Source organism: Clytia hemisphaerica, unplaced genomic scaffold (assembly GCF_902728285.1).
Source record: "Clytia hemisphaerica strain Z4C2 unplaced genomic scaffold, Clytia hemisphaerica genome assembly, whole genome shotgun sequence".
NCBI lineage: Eukaryota > Metazoa > Cnidaria > Hydrozoa > Leptothecata > Clytiidae > Clytia > Clytia hemisphaerica.
Genome location: NW_027104613.1, coordinates 694,401 through 711,966, shown reverse-complemented (window position 1 = coordinate 711,966; position 17,566 = coordinate 694,401). Strand labels below are relative to the sequence as shown.

The 17,566-nt window shown below is 36.1% G+C and overlaps 1 protein-coding gene across 1 annotated transcript; it reads right to left on the bottom strand.

The window, feature by feature from the left end:
• Positions 1–545: 545 nt before the first annotated feature.
• LOC136824343 (uncharacterized) lies at positions 546–3,565 on the bottom strand (the record flags this gene model as incomplete). The annotated part of the gene is given in 3 exon segments (XM_067080496.1): positions 546–702; positions 2,745–3,113; positions 3,464–3,565. Coding segments are annotated over 3 exon segments (602 nt in total), but the record flags the coding sequence as incomplete, so codon positions are not given.
• Positions 3,566–17,566: the final 14,001 nt, after the last annotated feature.

Here is a 17,566-nt window from a genome sequence, read left to right as displayed (position 1 = left end):
AGGTGATATTTTAATAACACGATGAAGCCCACAGGGCGTGAATGCCAACTTATGGAACAGACAGACAGACAGAAGGGCGCAAATGCCCCGAGAACTACCTATATTGTTGTAACATGCTTACTGGACAGATCAGCAAAAAAAGTGAAATTATAAAATTACTTTTGACGTCAGATACGACAATCGCCTTCTCCTGTCGGCCGATGTATATCACTTGGTCCAAATATCTTATATTTATATTTTAAAAAATTGAACGACACTCGAACGACACTGGGAGAGCGATGCTCACACGAGGCCGAACCTTATGAGTGTTACGGCACAGCAAAATGTCTATCTAATCCACCCACACTCTTGCATCAGAGTAATGGTATCCATTTCCCCTCACATGGCATTAGTTGACCCGGGCGAAGGTATATTCACTTGCCAAGTGATTCGTAGAGACATGGTGCGTATCGAACTCGGGCCTCCCAGGCGGGAGTCAAGGATGTTAACCACTATACCACTACATCTCTATACGGCTAAATATTTTTAATTTATGTTTGTATTACCTGCGAAACGCTACAATACCCAATACCAATACCACTAGAATCAAAAGGGGGACAAGAACGCTGACCAGAATAATGGCAGTGGAATTACTTCCATCCTTGATCTTTTCACACTTTTTCCCATCTGACGAGAGTTTGGATCCTTTTGCACATGTCAAGTCTAAAAAAAAAAGAACGAAAAAAGTTTCAGAAAAAGTATATTCTTATATAAAAACGTGTGTTCATAGAGTAATTGGAAGTCCGTGCCTTTTATAAACATTACTCTTCAGGTTGAGAAAATATATAATTAAACTTAATACCTCGTTGAAAAGAAAATTTCAAGTGTTTTAATGTAAGCTTTGGATAATTTAAAAAGAAATAAAAAATGAAGATAGAGTGAGCATTTTCTCTGTTAAGTAAAAAATTTCTATTGTTTACTAACACGTTTTTTATAGGAACAAACTATATCAGGCTTCGATGGCCAAAATATTATAAGAACAAGTTAAGAACATTTTCAGGCTTTGGGAACTCTAAGTTATCCGATTTCTTGAGAAAATCGCCCAATATTTCCACAAAATGGTCAAAATGAGAACATTTTAACCCTTTAAGTGCCACGGTCCTTTTTTTTCTAAGTTTTTAAAGAAAATGCTAAGGGGGGTTAGGTTAGGGTAATTAAAGCAGTCAGGCTCGCTGCGTGGACCTGACTGAATGATGGAAAGGTGCCCCAATGATAAAACTTCAGATCAATTCGCTAAAGGACAGAACAAAGTAAAACAGAACCAAATTTGGAAGTTCTTGGATCATTTCGTTGACCAAAAATGGTCAAAAAACGGTCAAAATCTCAAAAAAGTGGATTTTTGTCAAATTTTTCCATTTTTTTTTTACTTTTTGGCTTGAAATCTTGCTGGAAAGGCTCGCTTTTGAATTTATTTTGCTTGAACATAAAGCAAAACCCAATTCCTACTAGTTGGACCAAAAATGACGATTTGTAACTCAAACTGGGCATTACAGGAGGGCTTCGCCCCCTTCATAGCAAATATGTCAAATATACTCGACGTTGGCACTTAAAGGGTTAAGAACATTTTTAAACTTAAAACTGATTTTGGATGATTTTTTAAAATTTTGGATGTTCTTCTAGATAAATATTCCGATTTTTCATACCACTTTTAGATCAAAAGTTGAAGACCTTTGCGATACGTTCGTTTTTATTTTTCTCATACATTGCTTTCCGTTGCTTCCGTAAATTTGGAAACTTGGTTTTTAGTGTATGCCATATTTCAAATATTACGGAGATAATAAGTTTTCTTCCTACTTTCCTTTCCTTTTTTTTTATATACAATTATTTTGATAGTACTAGAAGGTAAGTTTGGATGTATAAAGCAAACATCACACTGGGCGAAATAAGAGATTTTCAATCCTGGAAATATCTTGAGAATATGATAATGCCATATACTTTTGTAAATATCATATTTCATGCATATTTCCAAAAGTTGGAAATATTTTGAAAATATGATTTTTCAGATTTGGAAATATCAAGCAAATAAATGTACTGTTATTGACTTGTCGATTTTCGCCTCCAATACTGCCGAGAAAAAGATCCGTGGCTGATGATTGAGAAAAATATTATTTAAGATAAAATTACAACTTGCAGCCACTGACCTTTATATACCCTGGACCAAGCTATATCCGCCATCTTTGATCGAAGTTTTTTTTTACTTGGTACCCGTAAAGAAGTCATTGCAGTGTTAAAGATTAATGTCTAAAGGCCGGTCTCCACTTGCATACGCTTCAATCGCACTTTTTCAAGCAAAGCTTCCACGCTATTGGTCAAAAGAAAAATGAAGCAACTCCATTGGTGCGATCTGACGTAACGGTTAAAAAAAGTTGAAATGTGTTCAACATTTTTTACAAGCGCGCGCTACATTTTTATGACGTAATCTTTTTTCCAAGCAAAAAGGATTGAAGCCAAAAAGTGCGATCGCAGCGCACACAAGTGGAGACCGGCCTTAACTGCACTACATCATCAAAAGTTTTCCTTTCGAGGGAAAGTAGATCTAGCACTCTCGATGCATTTACACCGCTAATGAGTAGTGCCACCATTAGGGTATCACTTTTCAAAAAACTCCGATCAAAGATTTTGCTTTGTCTGGACTTAGAAACTTGCTCCAGGGTATATAAAGGTCAGTGCTTGCAGTCAAATTATTTTGTTTCAGATATTCTTACTTTTGACGTCAGATACGACAGATACGACAATCGCCTTTTCCTGTCGGCCGACAATCTCAAATGGCGGTGTTTTCTTTTGTTCGACGGCCTCCAAAGTGAAGTTGTAAAAATCACCAGACTTGAGTTTTTTAATGGTCACGTTGACTGATATTGAATTTGATGCTGGACTGATTTCAGTATCAAAATCGGGGAAGTCTTTTTCCACACCAGCGTGGGTACCCACAAGTATTCGCGTCCCATTTTCTTGAAGGTAAACATCTAGTCTCATTGAGTGGAGATTTTTATCTCCTATGTACGTAACATCCCATCGCAGAGTGGCTGGTTTTCCAGATTCATATTTTTCTGGTGATGATGTCTCGATTGTAAGAGCTAAAAGGTCAGAGAAATATCAGAAATTATAGAAACCACACAGGGAGGCTTTAGTTTAAACAACTTTTGAAAATTACCAAAGAAAGCGTTTAAAAAAAAGTGATTCTAAAACTTCATTAAACAAAAAACGGTAATTTCTTGTGGTGATGTAGATCTTGTATAACGCAAAACTGATTGGATTCCCTTAAGTAAAAGAATTAATACCCTCACCCAAAAGTGAGACATTTTAAACAACCCCCATTGACACCTTCATTTTCTAAACTGGATAAATAATTCCCCTAAAGGTCACTGAGACAGGGGTGTTTTTAATCAAAATATTTCAAGAAAACAAAAAAAAACATATAAAATACCTTCATTGAATTGTAAAAATGAACAAATGGCGGCGGCAACCAAATAACGTGGACCTTTCATTAGAAAAATCTTCATAATTTTCTTTCTTTAAAGTTCTAAAAATCTTAAAACGAAAATAATTGCCATTACAAAAGTCTTCATAACTTTATTTTCCTAAAGTTCTAGAAATCTTGAAATTGGCTTTTTACCCCTACTGTATTTCGAAGTATTGAACTGGATATCCTACTTTATTAGTAAAGACCCCATGGATATCCAATCTTAAAAATATGCACAACCCCCTGGATATACTCTCTTATAAAGATGCTTACCCCTGGATATCCTACTTTATTAGTAAAGACCCCATGGATATCCAATCTTAAAAATATGCACACCCCCTGGATATACTCTCTTATAAAGATGCTTACCCCCTGGATATCGTATTTTTTACTTGAAAAGACACTTTACCCCCTGGGGATATCCGCTCACTTATATGCACTTTTGATCAAAAATCGTTAACCCCCTGGATGTCCAATATCCTCAACAGGGGGGGGGACACGGACTATTTCTGGAGAAGCCCAATGAAAGTAATTGAAAATGATAACTCTTGATACATTATATCGAGTCGGTTTTCGATAGGTCAGAATCTTTTTATCAGCTTTTCAAAGCGCGCCGCCGCTGTACACGCTTTTTTTTTTATAAGAATGGTGTAAATCCATTTCATCATGGATATTCTTAACTTTTTTGGGAAAATCATCCTAAAATATTCTTACAGCATTCTTATTACTTGGGGGTAATTGGCAATTTATAATTTAGAATGCTCTAAAAATGACATTCTTTGCTTGAATAGCAAAATTCCATGATGGTGATATTCTTAGCATATTCGTAATTTTTTGGCCATTTTCATCATGGACATTCTTATAAAGTGTATTCTTATATAAAAAAAAGCGTGTATTGAAATTACCGCGCAGTATAGAGCTAAACAGGAAGAACTTATTTTCAATATTGACAAAATTTTCATCAACCAAAAAATCTGATTTACATGCTATTTTTTATAAGAATACACTTTATAAGAAGAATGTCCATGATGAAAATGGCCAAAAATTAAGAATGATACTAAAAATATCACCATCATGGAATTTTGCTCAAGCTAAGAATGCCATAAGTTTCTTCTCATAGAGCCAACCCACCCTTTGATCCGAGGATCCACCCTTCGAACACAGGACACGCCCATTGATCAAGGAGCGGTATGACTGTTGACCAGCCTAATTCAATAGAAGGGTCTAAAGAGACTTTGACCTTGATTATTCCATTTAACAAAGACTTACGAGTGAAGTTTTCCCTTTTTTGCCAAAAAATTCTATTCCTGCTACGGTGAGAAAAGGGAAAAGGGGCGCCGAAGAAATACATGGCGTATTTCTCTAGTAAGGAGAAATGTTCACCCTCCTTATCGGTGCCGGCAATAAAAACGATCACCACCGCTTCATGACCTAGTCTAACTAACTGATACACAGGCTGCAAAATCAAAAATTTTATGTGCTTGTTACATGACATTCGTCTGATTTTAAAATACCGTTTTCCCGTCACTTTTTTCGTCAAATCCCGTAATACCGTACTAAAAAAAGGCCAATCCCGTCACACCGTAAAAATACAACCCCCCTTATTAACTCCTTCATATAGGTTGATTCCACCGAAGGTTTTTAAAAGAAAATTCAAACACAGAAGCTTCATTCTTGATTTGTGTTAACTTAAAATTTATTCATAAACGGTTCGACCTTATCCAAGCGCCATCATCAGTAAGAAAGTATATCATCAATATAGAAAATGGAAACTCATACAAACTCATACAAACAAGTCTATAGAATCCATAAAATTGTGAATACATCATCATTATTAGAGCCATAAAATTCTAAAAGAAAGTCGTTAAAAAGAACAAAAATTAAGTATAAAAGAGAGTAATAAAAGAGAGTAATAATACCTATAAAAGCGAAAGTCCTAGCATGATGCAAAGGAGGGTAATAGTATAAAAAAGAGCGATGCAAGGTGCAAGATGGAGAGCAATTACCCCTAACAAAATAAAAAATAAATAAAAACCTAATTAAATCTAATCAAATCAAACTTAATTGAATCAACTTCTTGTTTAGTAGCTTTTTCATGAGGTAATGAATAGACTGGCACGCCAGTCGGGCTGAAACGGTATCACGCGGGAAATGTGAGCGTAGGAGTTAGGTAAGCGTAGGAAGAAATTTTGTCAGCGCCAAGGGCTGAAATCAGCAGCCTCTCACCAACTTTTGCTCGTTCTCCTATGCATTTCCTATTCTAGCAAACGCCCACCGCCTTTATGTTTCCACCCTCTGACATGATTAATTAGGAGACTACTTTTCTAGTCTAGGTAATGAGCCAATTAATTCACAAGATCGATAATTATAGACCTTGATTTATTTATGAAACTGTACCGTTAAAATATCTTAAGGATTACAAAAATGGGAGCTTCCGGAAACTTCAGATAGGTCACGATAGGGAAATGATCATAAGCCGAAAGAATGCACGCTTTTTTATAAGAATCTACTTTATTGTCCCCACAGCGAGCCTAGTCAGGGCGAGCGAGGAGGCAGCATAGCTCAAATTTCAGTCAAATCCAAGCATTTTTGAAGTCTCCAGGCTGCCCTAAAGTTTTTGTGACAGACAGACACAGACACACAGACACACAGACATTGTCAGATTGTAGCTCAACTGAAGTTGAGAATAAACTGGGAATCCAAGCGTTAAATTTTGTTCACAGTATATTTTATGATATTTTTGCTTCTTGTTTAACGCTTGGTGCGGGTAACTCGCCTACAGAGAGATTTTTCCCTGCAATGCAGGTTCAGTTCAGTCATTAAAAATTCTGGAAGAATGACAAGAAACATAGTGCGGAAATGAGAATCTTATAAAAAACCACGGTATGGATCCAGGGCAAACAACAGCACTAAAAAAGTTTTAGCTTTAAGGGAAGACATTTTTATGCAGCAAGAAAATTAAACTTAAAATTGTCCTGAAATTCCAACTTCCCACCCTATTCAGCCAATTTAAAATATTTCATGTATTTTTCAAAATTTGTGCATTTTTGAGCTTAAAAACAGTCATTTTTCTTATCTAATAGCAATATTTTGCCTAAAATATATTAAATTCCCAAATTAGATGCCATCGAATGTCATTAAAGTCTGTCTCAAAAATATATAGACACTTTACTTTTCAAACAATTTCTCAGGACCCATTTATGCTTAAGTAAAAATCATTCATCGTTGGAAAGATATATGAGAGTTGAATAATCTAAAAGATTAAAAGAAATATTGAGAAATATTAACTTCCCCAAAAGCGTTTAAAACTCGCTATCTATACGATTGGAAGTTGGGATTTACTGACGTCCATCTGCCCACTATTTTTTAAACCTTATATTTCCTATTCTCTTAGTCTCAGCATGGTCTCAGGATCTGTTGTTTCTTTGTCAATGGATGATAACAAGTAAACTAGATTTTATGCTATCGTTTTTTTTTACTTTGTTGATCTATAAATTGAAAAATTTATAATCAGTCCAATTATTAGTAACACTAGGGATCAAATCCGGTTTTTCGCTCGAGTGTTTTCGATAAGGAAAAATAAGGTAATCTTGACATGGACACTCATCCAATACCATTTCAAGCAAGGTTATAGATTACGCCAAGTTCTCCTCCTCACTACAAGCAGCTACCATTTTGAATTTAATCGTAACCCTGGAAGTTAAGTAAATTTACATGCGCCTGGCACCTCGGCTCTTTGGGGCCGTACCTCTCCTTCACTACCCTGAGTTTCCAGAGGTCAAGTTTTCAAAGAGAAAATGTAATCTTGACTAACGCATATTAAATCAAGAAAATCAATTAAGCAGGGGCAGTTTTAGTACTTACTATAGCTATTAAAAATATTCATGATAAAATTGACCAAAAAATTAAGAAAACGGTAAGAATACCACCATCATGATGGAAATTGACAATTAAACCCTAATTGCCAATCATTATCAAGCAATGTTAAAAGGTTCAACAAAAATATCAAAGTTTTTGCTTGAGGTATGAGTATTACATGTTAGATTTCGGCTGGTATTGCATCGGGGTGAGCTGGAGTTTTTACAAGATACTTCACTAATTGGTCATTTGAAGTGATAGAGAGAACGCGTTCTTTAGAAAAAGTAACAAAATTGTTATATTACTGGTTAACGACCAACCAAATCAAATATAAGAGCTTGTAAAAACTCCAGCTTGTCCCATTGCATCCAAACCTAAGAATACCGTAAGAATATTTCAGGATGATTTTCCTGAAAAAGTTATGAATATTCATTATGAATTGAAAAAACGCCATTCTTATAAAAAAAGTGAATGTTCTCGACTGATGACGATGAGCTTAAGATAAATTCTCATCTAATGTCTGGTATATACACGTTTTTTTGCATAAGAACATCATCTTAAGCCTTTAGATGTTCTCAACTTTTTGAATTTTAAGCCTAAAAATGTCCTTAACATGTTCTTTTTTTCACCATTTGGTTAGTATTTTGTCCATTGTCTTAAGAAATTGGGTGTTTCAGAGTCCGCAAATCCTAAAAATGTTTTTAGCTTGCTCTTAGTCTTAGCATTTTGGTCGTCGAAGACTTATCTTCTCATATTGTTTTTTCTTATAAAAAACGTGTGAGCCTAATTATAAATTAGCATACCATCTAATCTAAGGCATAGTTACCTAAAATGAATATCGTTTTAGAGCGAAGGGCTAATTACTTTTACTTTCAGGAGGCATTAGACGGTTGTTTGTTTTTCTGAAAGAAAAGGGGAAATGTTGATTGAGAGGGACAAAAAAAGCGATATGAGGCCATCCATATAGTACGTGCGCAGTGAAGGGGGGACAGGGGGTTTATCAAAAGCGTACATCTATTGTTTAAATGACATAATTTCTATTGCTCTCTGCGTACAAGGGGGGAGGGGGTATCAAACTTTTGGAAAATCTTTGCGTACGTACTATATGGACGCCCCTATTAGCGAATTTAAGTATTTGCACTGCTGAGGACGATAGAGTGGTTGAAGCGATTTGGAGCAACCCACAGTTCTAACCCACGAAATCGAGGACGGTGAAAGTGCTGATTTACCGTCATCCCCAGCTTGTCAAGATCTATTCGAATTAGAATCCGTCGCAGGAAAACACACATACATAAACTCGGTAGTAGGTCTAGGCTGCCAGTGTCTCCCTGATTTGTTATGCAAAATAATTGCATAAAAAAGTCATATCTGGTTAGAAACTCCTTTCAACTTTTCAGTGAAAAAGGATAGGTTATAAATTTACTTTCCTTTTCAATCTTTGTGAAAAGGTTGAACAAAAAGGGTCACAACAGAAAAATTAGCTTGGCAAAAGTTAGCTTATAGTGGAAGCACTTTTCGAGTCTGACTCGCACCCCTTAACGAAAACAACCGAGTTTATGTATGCGTATTTTTCTGCGACGGAGACGGTAAGGTTCCAATTTATCTATATCCTGGGACGACTGTAAATCAGCAATTTTACCGTCCTCGAATTTAGCAGTTTTTTTATTTGTTTTCAGTTTCGCATTTTTCGAGTTCTCATGGTAAATTTTACTTTCAATCCAGCTTTTGCTTGAAAAGCACGCGGGCCGCACGTATGAAATAAGTAGTTTCAAATGCTACAAAAGGAAATTCGCCTTATATATAACCTTTGGTTTTATATCATTGTGCACAAAAACAGATATGCAGAGACTTTCAAACGTCGAAATATAAGAAGTTATCAAGTTGTATTCATCAAACGGGCCAATGAAACATTTCATCTCCAAGAATGTCTAATATGCACTTGATATATTCTTTGGTAGCTATTTTGACTTCAACCCCATTGACCTCAGGTAAGGTTAAGTCATGATATCTTCATGCAAGAAATTTTGGCGAATACACGTTTTTTTTATAAGAATATCTAAAATCTTAACTTTTGAATTTTAAGCCTAAAAATGTTCTTACCAGTGGATACCCCTTAAAACCACATACCCCTTAAAACCCACAATGTTGCATTTTTGGCTTTCATAACTACCAGATTTAATTTTATGTGGTATGTTTCACTTTTTTACAACCTCTTATAAATGTTCTTTCATAAAATACCAAATTTTAAGGATTTTAAAGATGCTAAAGTATCTTAAAATTCGAAGTTATTCAAAATTTTATCAAAAATCCCTTCAAAAAATCAGGTTTTTTGCACCTAGAAATTACACAATTGAATTTAAGGTCATAAAACCTATACTTTTTAGATACCTATACTTATATGGTAGGTATGAAAAAATCATTTTCATCTTCGTGAATAGACCCCAACGAAAATGACAGGCCCTTAAAATTCTACTTTAAAGCACTTTTATGGTGATGATCAATAAAATCTGAAAATCGACTTTCTCAAAACCTGGTCATGTTGCATACCAAAATGTCACAAATTTGATGGAGATTTAGAAAAACATTAGAACCATGGGTCAAAAATGAAGCGAATGAAGGTTTTGGCCTTTCGTAGCCGTTTTTGACGAAAAAACCACATACAATTGCATTATGGGCATGAAATCCTGAAAAATGAAAATATTGTTGTGGGAATGAATTTCTAGCAAGTCTTTGAACCATTGAATCACGAAGCAACACCAAATTTGTATCCATCAGCTTGAGTATCCCGTTAGCAAGGGTCGGACTTTTTGGTTTTTAGCCTTATTTTTGTAGGTTTTAAGGGGTATTTTGATTTTAACACATATTTTTGAGATCATTTAGGTACTAATGGTATATTCATAACATTAGTAACTTTACAGTGAATCACTGTTCAAAATTTGAGGTCAAAAGAACTTTTTTGTAAAAAGTTATTCGAGAAAAACCATTTTGTAGGTTTTAAGGGGTAAATAGCTAAAACTGCACTTTTTCACTTCCTCGTGAAAAACTGAAAACTGTTTTCTACAAAACATCACTGCTAGGGAAGACAATCATAGACAACGTACTTTCAACACAAAAAGTTTCAGCCTTACACTCCAACTAAACAATGAGATAGAGGGTACCACTTTTTATTGTGGGTTTTAAGGGGTACCCACTGGTAACATGTTCTTATAGACCTTATCGGAGTTTTAGATTTTTCTAAAAAAAGCGATGCATTGTGGGATTGTTTCGAGTGTATTACAATAGAAATCTCCTAGAAATTCCTCGATTGAATTCTATTGTAATACACTCGAAACAATCCCACAAAATGCATTGCTTTTTTATATCTACATTAAGTCCATTTTTTAGGAGTTGAAATCAAGACGGTATCCCCCGAAGTATACCAAGTTGGAAAATCAGCAATTCTTGTCTGGAATATTACATACACAAAAGCAGAAGTTTACAAGCATTCATTTCTGAACTTGAGTTTCAATGATACCCATTATGTACATGTTGGTCCTAACAATAAAAAAGCCATTGAGTTGTTATGGGAACAAGGATTAAGTGTACTCTTTGACACGAATAGTGTGGTTGTTCGAGTCCACAAGCTGAACTATGGAGACGTGTTGAATTGCTCTGTTGAGGCTTTTGGCCAGACCGCGTCTTTCAAGAACATCAGTCTCACAAGAAAGACTATCTTACTTCAAAATGTGAAAGGTATTAACTTGAATTAAGTACAGAATCCCATGGGGATCTTTGCACACTTGAATTGCTCTGTTGAGGCTTTTGGCCAGACCGCGTCTTTCAAGAAAATCAGTCTCACAAGAAAGGCTATCTTCCTTCAAAATGTGAAAGGTATTAACTTGAATTAAGTGCAGAATCCCATGGGGATCTTTGCACACTTGAATTGCTCTGTTGAGGCTTTTGGCCAGACAGCGTCTTTCAAGAACATCAGTCTCGCAAGAAAGACTATCTTACTTCAAAATGTGAAAGGTACTAACTTGAATTAAGTGCAGAATCCCATGCGGATCTTTGCACACTTGAATTGCTCTGTTGAGGCTTTTGGCCAGACAGCGTCTTTCAAGAACATCAGTCTCACAAGAAAGACTATCTTACTTCAAAATGTGAAAGGTATTAACTTGAATTAAGTGCAGAATCCCATGGGGATCTTTGCACACTTGAATTGCTCTGTTGAGGCTTTTGGCCAGACAGCGTCTTTCAAGAACATCAGTCTCACAAGAAAGACTATCTTACTTCAAAATGTGAAAGGTATTAACTTGAATTAAGTGCAGAATCCCATGGGGATCTTTGCACACTTGAATTGCTCTGTTGAGGCTTTTGGCCAGACAGCGTCTTTCAAGAACATCAGTCTCGCAAGAAAGACTATCTTACTTCAAAATGTGAAAGGTACTAACTTGAATTAAGTGCAGAATCCCATGCGGATCTTTGCACACTTGAATTGCTCTGTTGAGGCTTTTGGCCAGACAGCGTCTTTCAAGAACATCAGTCTCACAAGAAAGACTATCTTACTTCAAAATGTGAAAGGTATTAACTTGAATTAAGTGCAGAATCCCATGGGGATCTTTGCACACTTGAATTGCTCTGTTGAGGCTTTTGGCCAGACAGCGTCTTTCAAGAACATCAGTCTCACAAGAAAGACTATCTTACTTCAAAATGTGAAAGGTATTAACTTGAATTAAGTGCAGAATCCCATGGGGATCTTTGCACACTTGAATTGCTCTGTTGAGGCTTTTGGCCAGACAGCGTCTTTCAAGAACATCAGTCTCACAAGAAAGGCTATCTTACTTCAAAATGTGAAAGGTATTAACTTGAATTAAGTGCAGAATCCCATGGGGATCTTTGCACACTTGAATTGCTCTGTTGAGGCTTTTGGCCAGACAGCGTCTTTCAAGAACATCAGTCTCACAAGAAAGACTATCTTACTTCAAAATGTGAAAGGTATTAACTTGAATTTTTTTTTATTTATTTATTTCACATTTATTTGGCTTCAATTTGTACAAATTGCTCTTCCGCCTAAACTTAAAAATGAAAATGAAAATACAAAAGAATAAATAGAATAAATAGTTATAAATTTTTATTAAATATATAAGTTTAAAAAGGATTATAACGACCCAGAGGCTAAACGAGGCTAGAATGAAGACTTGAGAGTAGTGAAACTACCGGAGTTGAGTAATCAGTATATTGAGTAAAATGGCAAAGAGTCTAAAGTGATTGAAAAGGTCTAAATGTGTAATATCTGCCTAAAGCAGCAAAAATTTTTGTGATAAAAAAAAAAAAAAAAAAAAAAAAAAAAATATTTAGTTAATCTAAGATCTAAGAAAAATAAAATAATGATAAATTAAGATAAATTATTAACTTAAAATAGCAAAAGAGAACACAAAACTCAAATCACTGAAATAGGCATAAGATTGCTAGAATAGGATAGCAATGTAAGAATGGAATTGGGGATCAAAGGTCGAAGTGTTGTAATAGTGACAGAAATTGGTAGAAAAAAATTGAACCTAGAAAAAGGACAGAATTCTAAGCTAAAAAATATGATCATAGAGACAAAGAGCGAGCTAATGATTTGTCAAAATAAAATTTCTTTGCCTCTGAATTAAATTCATCTAGAGTTTCTAAAGATTTAATATTTTCCGGCAAATCATCATAACATCGTGCTTGACATTGGAAAGTGCCATCATTTACAACTTTGACCAAAGATTCTTTATCTGTGGATCGAAGACCCTTACTTTGATCACGAAACTCAACTTTCAGATAATGGGGGTGGTTAGCATCACGACGGGATTTGTGAACAATTTTTGATGTGTTGAGCTCAAAATACTCTTTCACAGGTAACCATTTTAATTCAATCACATCGTGTAGGGTAGCATATCGCGATAGAACGTAACCAGCTGCTATGTTCTGAATTTTTTGTAGCCGATCAAGTTGGTATTTCGGAATCTGTGCAAAGACAACATTACTGTAATTCAGTTTTGATAGTATCAATGTTTCAGCAAGTGTTTTACGTACACTAAAGGGTGTGAAACGACTGAATTTTCGAAGAGAGCGTAGGGTGCCTTGAGATGATTTAATGATACCGTTTATGTGTGTCGACCAAGTAAGATTTTCGTCGAGTTGAACTCCAAGTAGTTTGACATTGACTTTGTGTTCGATGGATTTCCCAGAGCATCGAAAGAGTAGACTTTGATTCTTTGGGTAATTCCTTATACGATTTGAATGGAAGATGATAAGTTGCAGTTTATCACTGTTAAAAAGTAGATTACTATCCTTCGACCAGGATCGAAGATTTTCGACATCTTTCTCCATTTCCTTGATAGTCTGCAATAAGTCTCTAACTTTGCAGTGCCGATAGAGGGTGGTGTCGTCGGCATACTGAATGCTACTGGATAATATTTGGTCGGAAAGTTCAACGACATATAGATTGAATAACACAGGGCCTAGTATACTACCCTGTGGAACTCCGAAAAACATAGATTTAATTGATGAAGTTTTATCTTCGACTTGGACATATTGCTTTCTGTCTTTTAAATAGCTCGATAATAACTGCAGAGAATCAATGGAAAAATTCATGTCTCGTAATTTCAGAAGCAAATTGGTGTGATCAATAGTATCGAAGGCTTTTGAGTAGTCTATTAGGATGGATATAGTAACTTCACTTTTCGCCATCGCTTTCTTGATATCATCCCTCAGTTTTACGAGTAAGGTTGTGGTGGAGTGACCTTTACGAAATCCAGACTGTGTTTGGTGGTAAAGTGCTTTGTCTTCGATGAATTTGCAAAGTTGGACTAAGATAACTCTCTCGAATACTTTAGAAAGTACAGGAAGTACGGATATAGGACGGTAATCTTTGATCTTTATAGGTGAATCAATCTTTGGAATTGGACATACTCGAGCCACTTTCCATTGGCGAGGAAAGATTTTTTTGTCGATACAGTTATTAATAATGTGAACGAGTGGTGATGTGACGAACTCTGATATTGGTTTAACAAACTTGATAGATATGTTATCAGAGCCACAAGAGCAGTCATTCTTTATATTCTTTAGAATTTGGTTTACTTGATCATACGTGGTATGTTGGATTTTGAACGAGGTTTGGTCATTCAATGCCTCAAGGTTGGGCGGTAACGTTGCTTCTACATTAAGTTTACCAGTGAGTTCTGAAGCAAGTTTGTTATAATATTCATTCATCTCGGAGGGATGGTGGTTGATTCTTGACTTTTGGTTGTTCAGTACTCGATGGATGGTGTTCCATACAGCTTTAGGATCTTTAGACGATAAAGATTTCTTGAAGAAGTTATTTTTGGTTTGTTTCAGTGTCTTTTTATACTCAGTAAGCCTCTCTTTGTATAAAGCTTTGAGTCGTGGATCTATTCGAGCTTGCTGACGAATAAGTTCAAGTTTAGCTCGACAAGTTTCGATTGCTGGATCACGCATCCATGGTGCGATTGGACGTGTTAATTTCATGCGTTTTAACGGGGCATGGGTTTCGATGCAGCTGAGGATCAGATTATTAAGGATTAAGTGCAGAATCCCATGGGGATCTTTGCACACTTGAATTGCTCTGTTGAGGCTTTTGGCCAGACAGCGTCTTTCAAGAACATCAGTCTCACAAGAAAGACTATCTTACTTCAAAATGTGAAAGGTATTAACTTGAATTAAGTGCAGAATCCCATGGGGATCTTTGCACACTTGAATTGCTCTGTTGAGGCTTTTGGCCAGACAGCATCTTTCAAGAACATCATTCTCACAAAAAAGACTATCTTACTTCAAAATGTGAAAGGTATTAACTTGAATTAAGTGCAGAATCCCATGAGGATCTTTGCACAATTGAATTGCTCTGTTGAGGCTTTTGGCCAGACAGCGTCTTTCAAGAACATCAGTCTCACAAGAAAGACTATCTTACTTCAAAATGTGAAAGGTATTAACTTGAATTAAGTGCAGAATCCCATGAGGATCTTTGCACAATTGAATTGCTCTGTTGAGGCTTTTGGCCAGACAGCGTCTTTCAAGAAAGACTATCTTACTTCAAAATGTGAAAGGTATTAACTTGAATTAAGTGCAGAATCCCATGGGGATCTTTGCACACTCGAATTGCTCTGTTGAGGCTTTTAGCCAGACAGCATCTTTCAAGAACATCAGTCTCACAAGAAAGACTATCTTACTTCAAAATGTGAAAGGTATTAACTTGAATTAAGTGCAGAATCCCATGGGGATCTTTGCACACTTGAATTGCTCTGTTGAGGCTTTTGGCCAGACAGCGTCTTTCAAGAACATCAGTCTCACAAGAAAGACTATCTTACTTCAAAATGTGAAAGGTATTAACTTGAATTAAGTGCAGAATCCCATGGGGATCTTTGCACACTTGAATTGCTCTGTTGAGGCTTTTGGCCAGACAGCGTCTTTCAAGAACATCAGTCTCACAAGAAAGACTATCTTACTTCAAAATGTGAAAGGTACTTACTTGAATTAAGTGCAGAATCCCATGGGGATCTTTGCACACTTGAATTGCTCTGTTGAGGCTTTTGGCCAGACCGCGTCTTTCAAGAACATCAGTCTCACAAAAAAGACCATCTTACTTCAAAATGTGAAAGGTATTAACTTGACTTACTTGAATTAAGTGCAGAATCCCATGGGGATCTTTGCACACTTGAATTGCTCTGTTGAGGCTTTTGGCCAGACAGCGTTTTTCAAGAACATCAGTCTCACAAAAAAGACTATCTTACTTCAAAATGTGAAAGGTATTAACTTGAATTAAGTGCAGAATCCCATGCAGATCTTTGCACACTTGAATTGCTCTGTTGAGGCTTTTGGCCAGACAGCGTCTTTCAAGAACATCAGTCTCACAAGAAAGACTATCTTACTTCAAAATGTGAAAGGTATTAACTTGAATTAAGTGCAGAATCCCATGGGGATCTTTGCACACTTGAATTGCTCTGTTGAGGCTTTTGGCCAGACAGCGTCTTTCAAGAACATCAGTCTCACAAAAAAGACTATCTTCCTTCAAAATGTGAAAGGTATTAACTTGAATTAAGTACAGAATCCCATGGGGATCTTTGCACACTTGAATTGCTCTGTTGAGGCTTTTGGCCAGACAGCGTCTTTCAAGAATATCAGTCTCACAAGAAAGACTATCTTACTTCAAAATGTGAAAGGTATTAACTTGACTTACTTGAATTAAGTGCATAATCGCACGGGGATCTTTGCACACTCCTTGGAGACAAACTCTTTCCACTTTTCTCTGTTACGGGCACGGCGCTCAGCAGTAGGAAGTGGGATCCCTGTGTCTTCTTGGATTAGATCGCTCCATATTTTAGGGGGACGTCCACGAAGTATGAAGAATTCACACTCATGCGCGTACCACAGATACGATTTTAGAAGGGATGATGCATAATGTACTTGACCCAAAACCTCTTAAGCAATTAACAGAAAATTCTCCCCTTTGAGGCCGGGATTCAGTCAACTCTTCCCACATTCCTTTACCACCCTCTCGTCACGTCAGGATCGGTAAATCAAGGCACTATTTGATCAAACCACAGATATCTATCATATTCTTTTACACACTAGATAGGTTAACTGCTTACAGTGTCCAGTTTTGAAGTCAACTAGTCTACCATGTTGTTTTTCATTTAATCTTAGATTTTGGAACGTTCGAATTTCAAAACATTCGAATCGCGCTGTTGACGACAAGAATTGAAAACAACACGGCGCTTTAGGCAACTTTTAAATTGGAACACGCTTCCTTTTATATGGGAAGCCCGACCCAGTCACTTAGTTAGACTAGTGGATTAAAACCATCATTTGTTAAACCTTGAAAATAAATGATGTATCCCTTAAGTATTTTATATAACTTTCTTTAACAACTTAAACAAGCTCTGATATCACTGAGCACTTTCTGCAGATAGAAGAAAATAGACTTGTATTACTATTTTAATATTTGTATTTAAGGTGGAGTAACGAACTGCGGCGGTAAGGTGGTCCAAAAGGTTTACCAGATCCAAGAAAATAGATATTCTTCACATATCTCATTAACTTTATGTGGAAATCCAACACCTTCATTAAAATACACTTGGGCTGAAGAGAGCAATGGTTTAGCGAGGATCAATCATGATTTTGAAGATGCGAAGACAAGAAAATATCGATATAATATCGATTTGTATAACATTACTCGAAAAC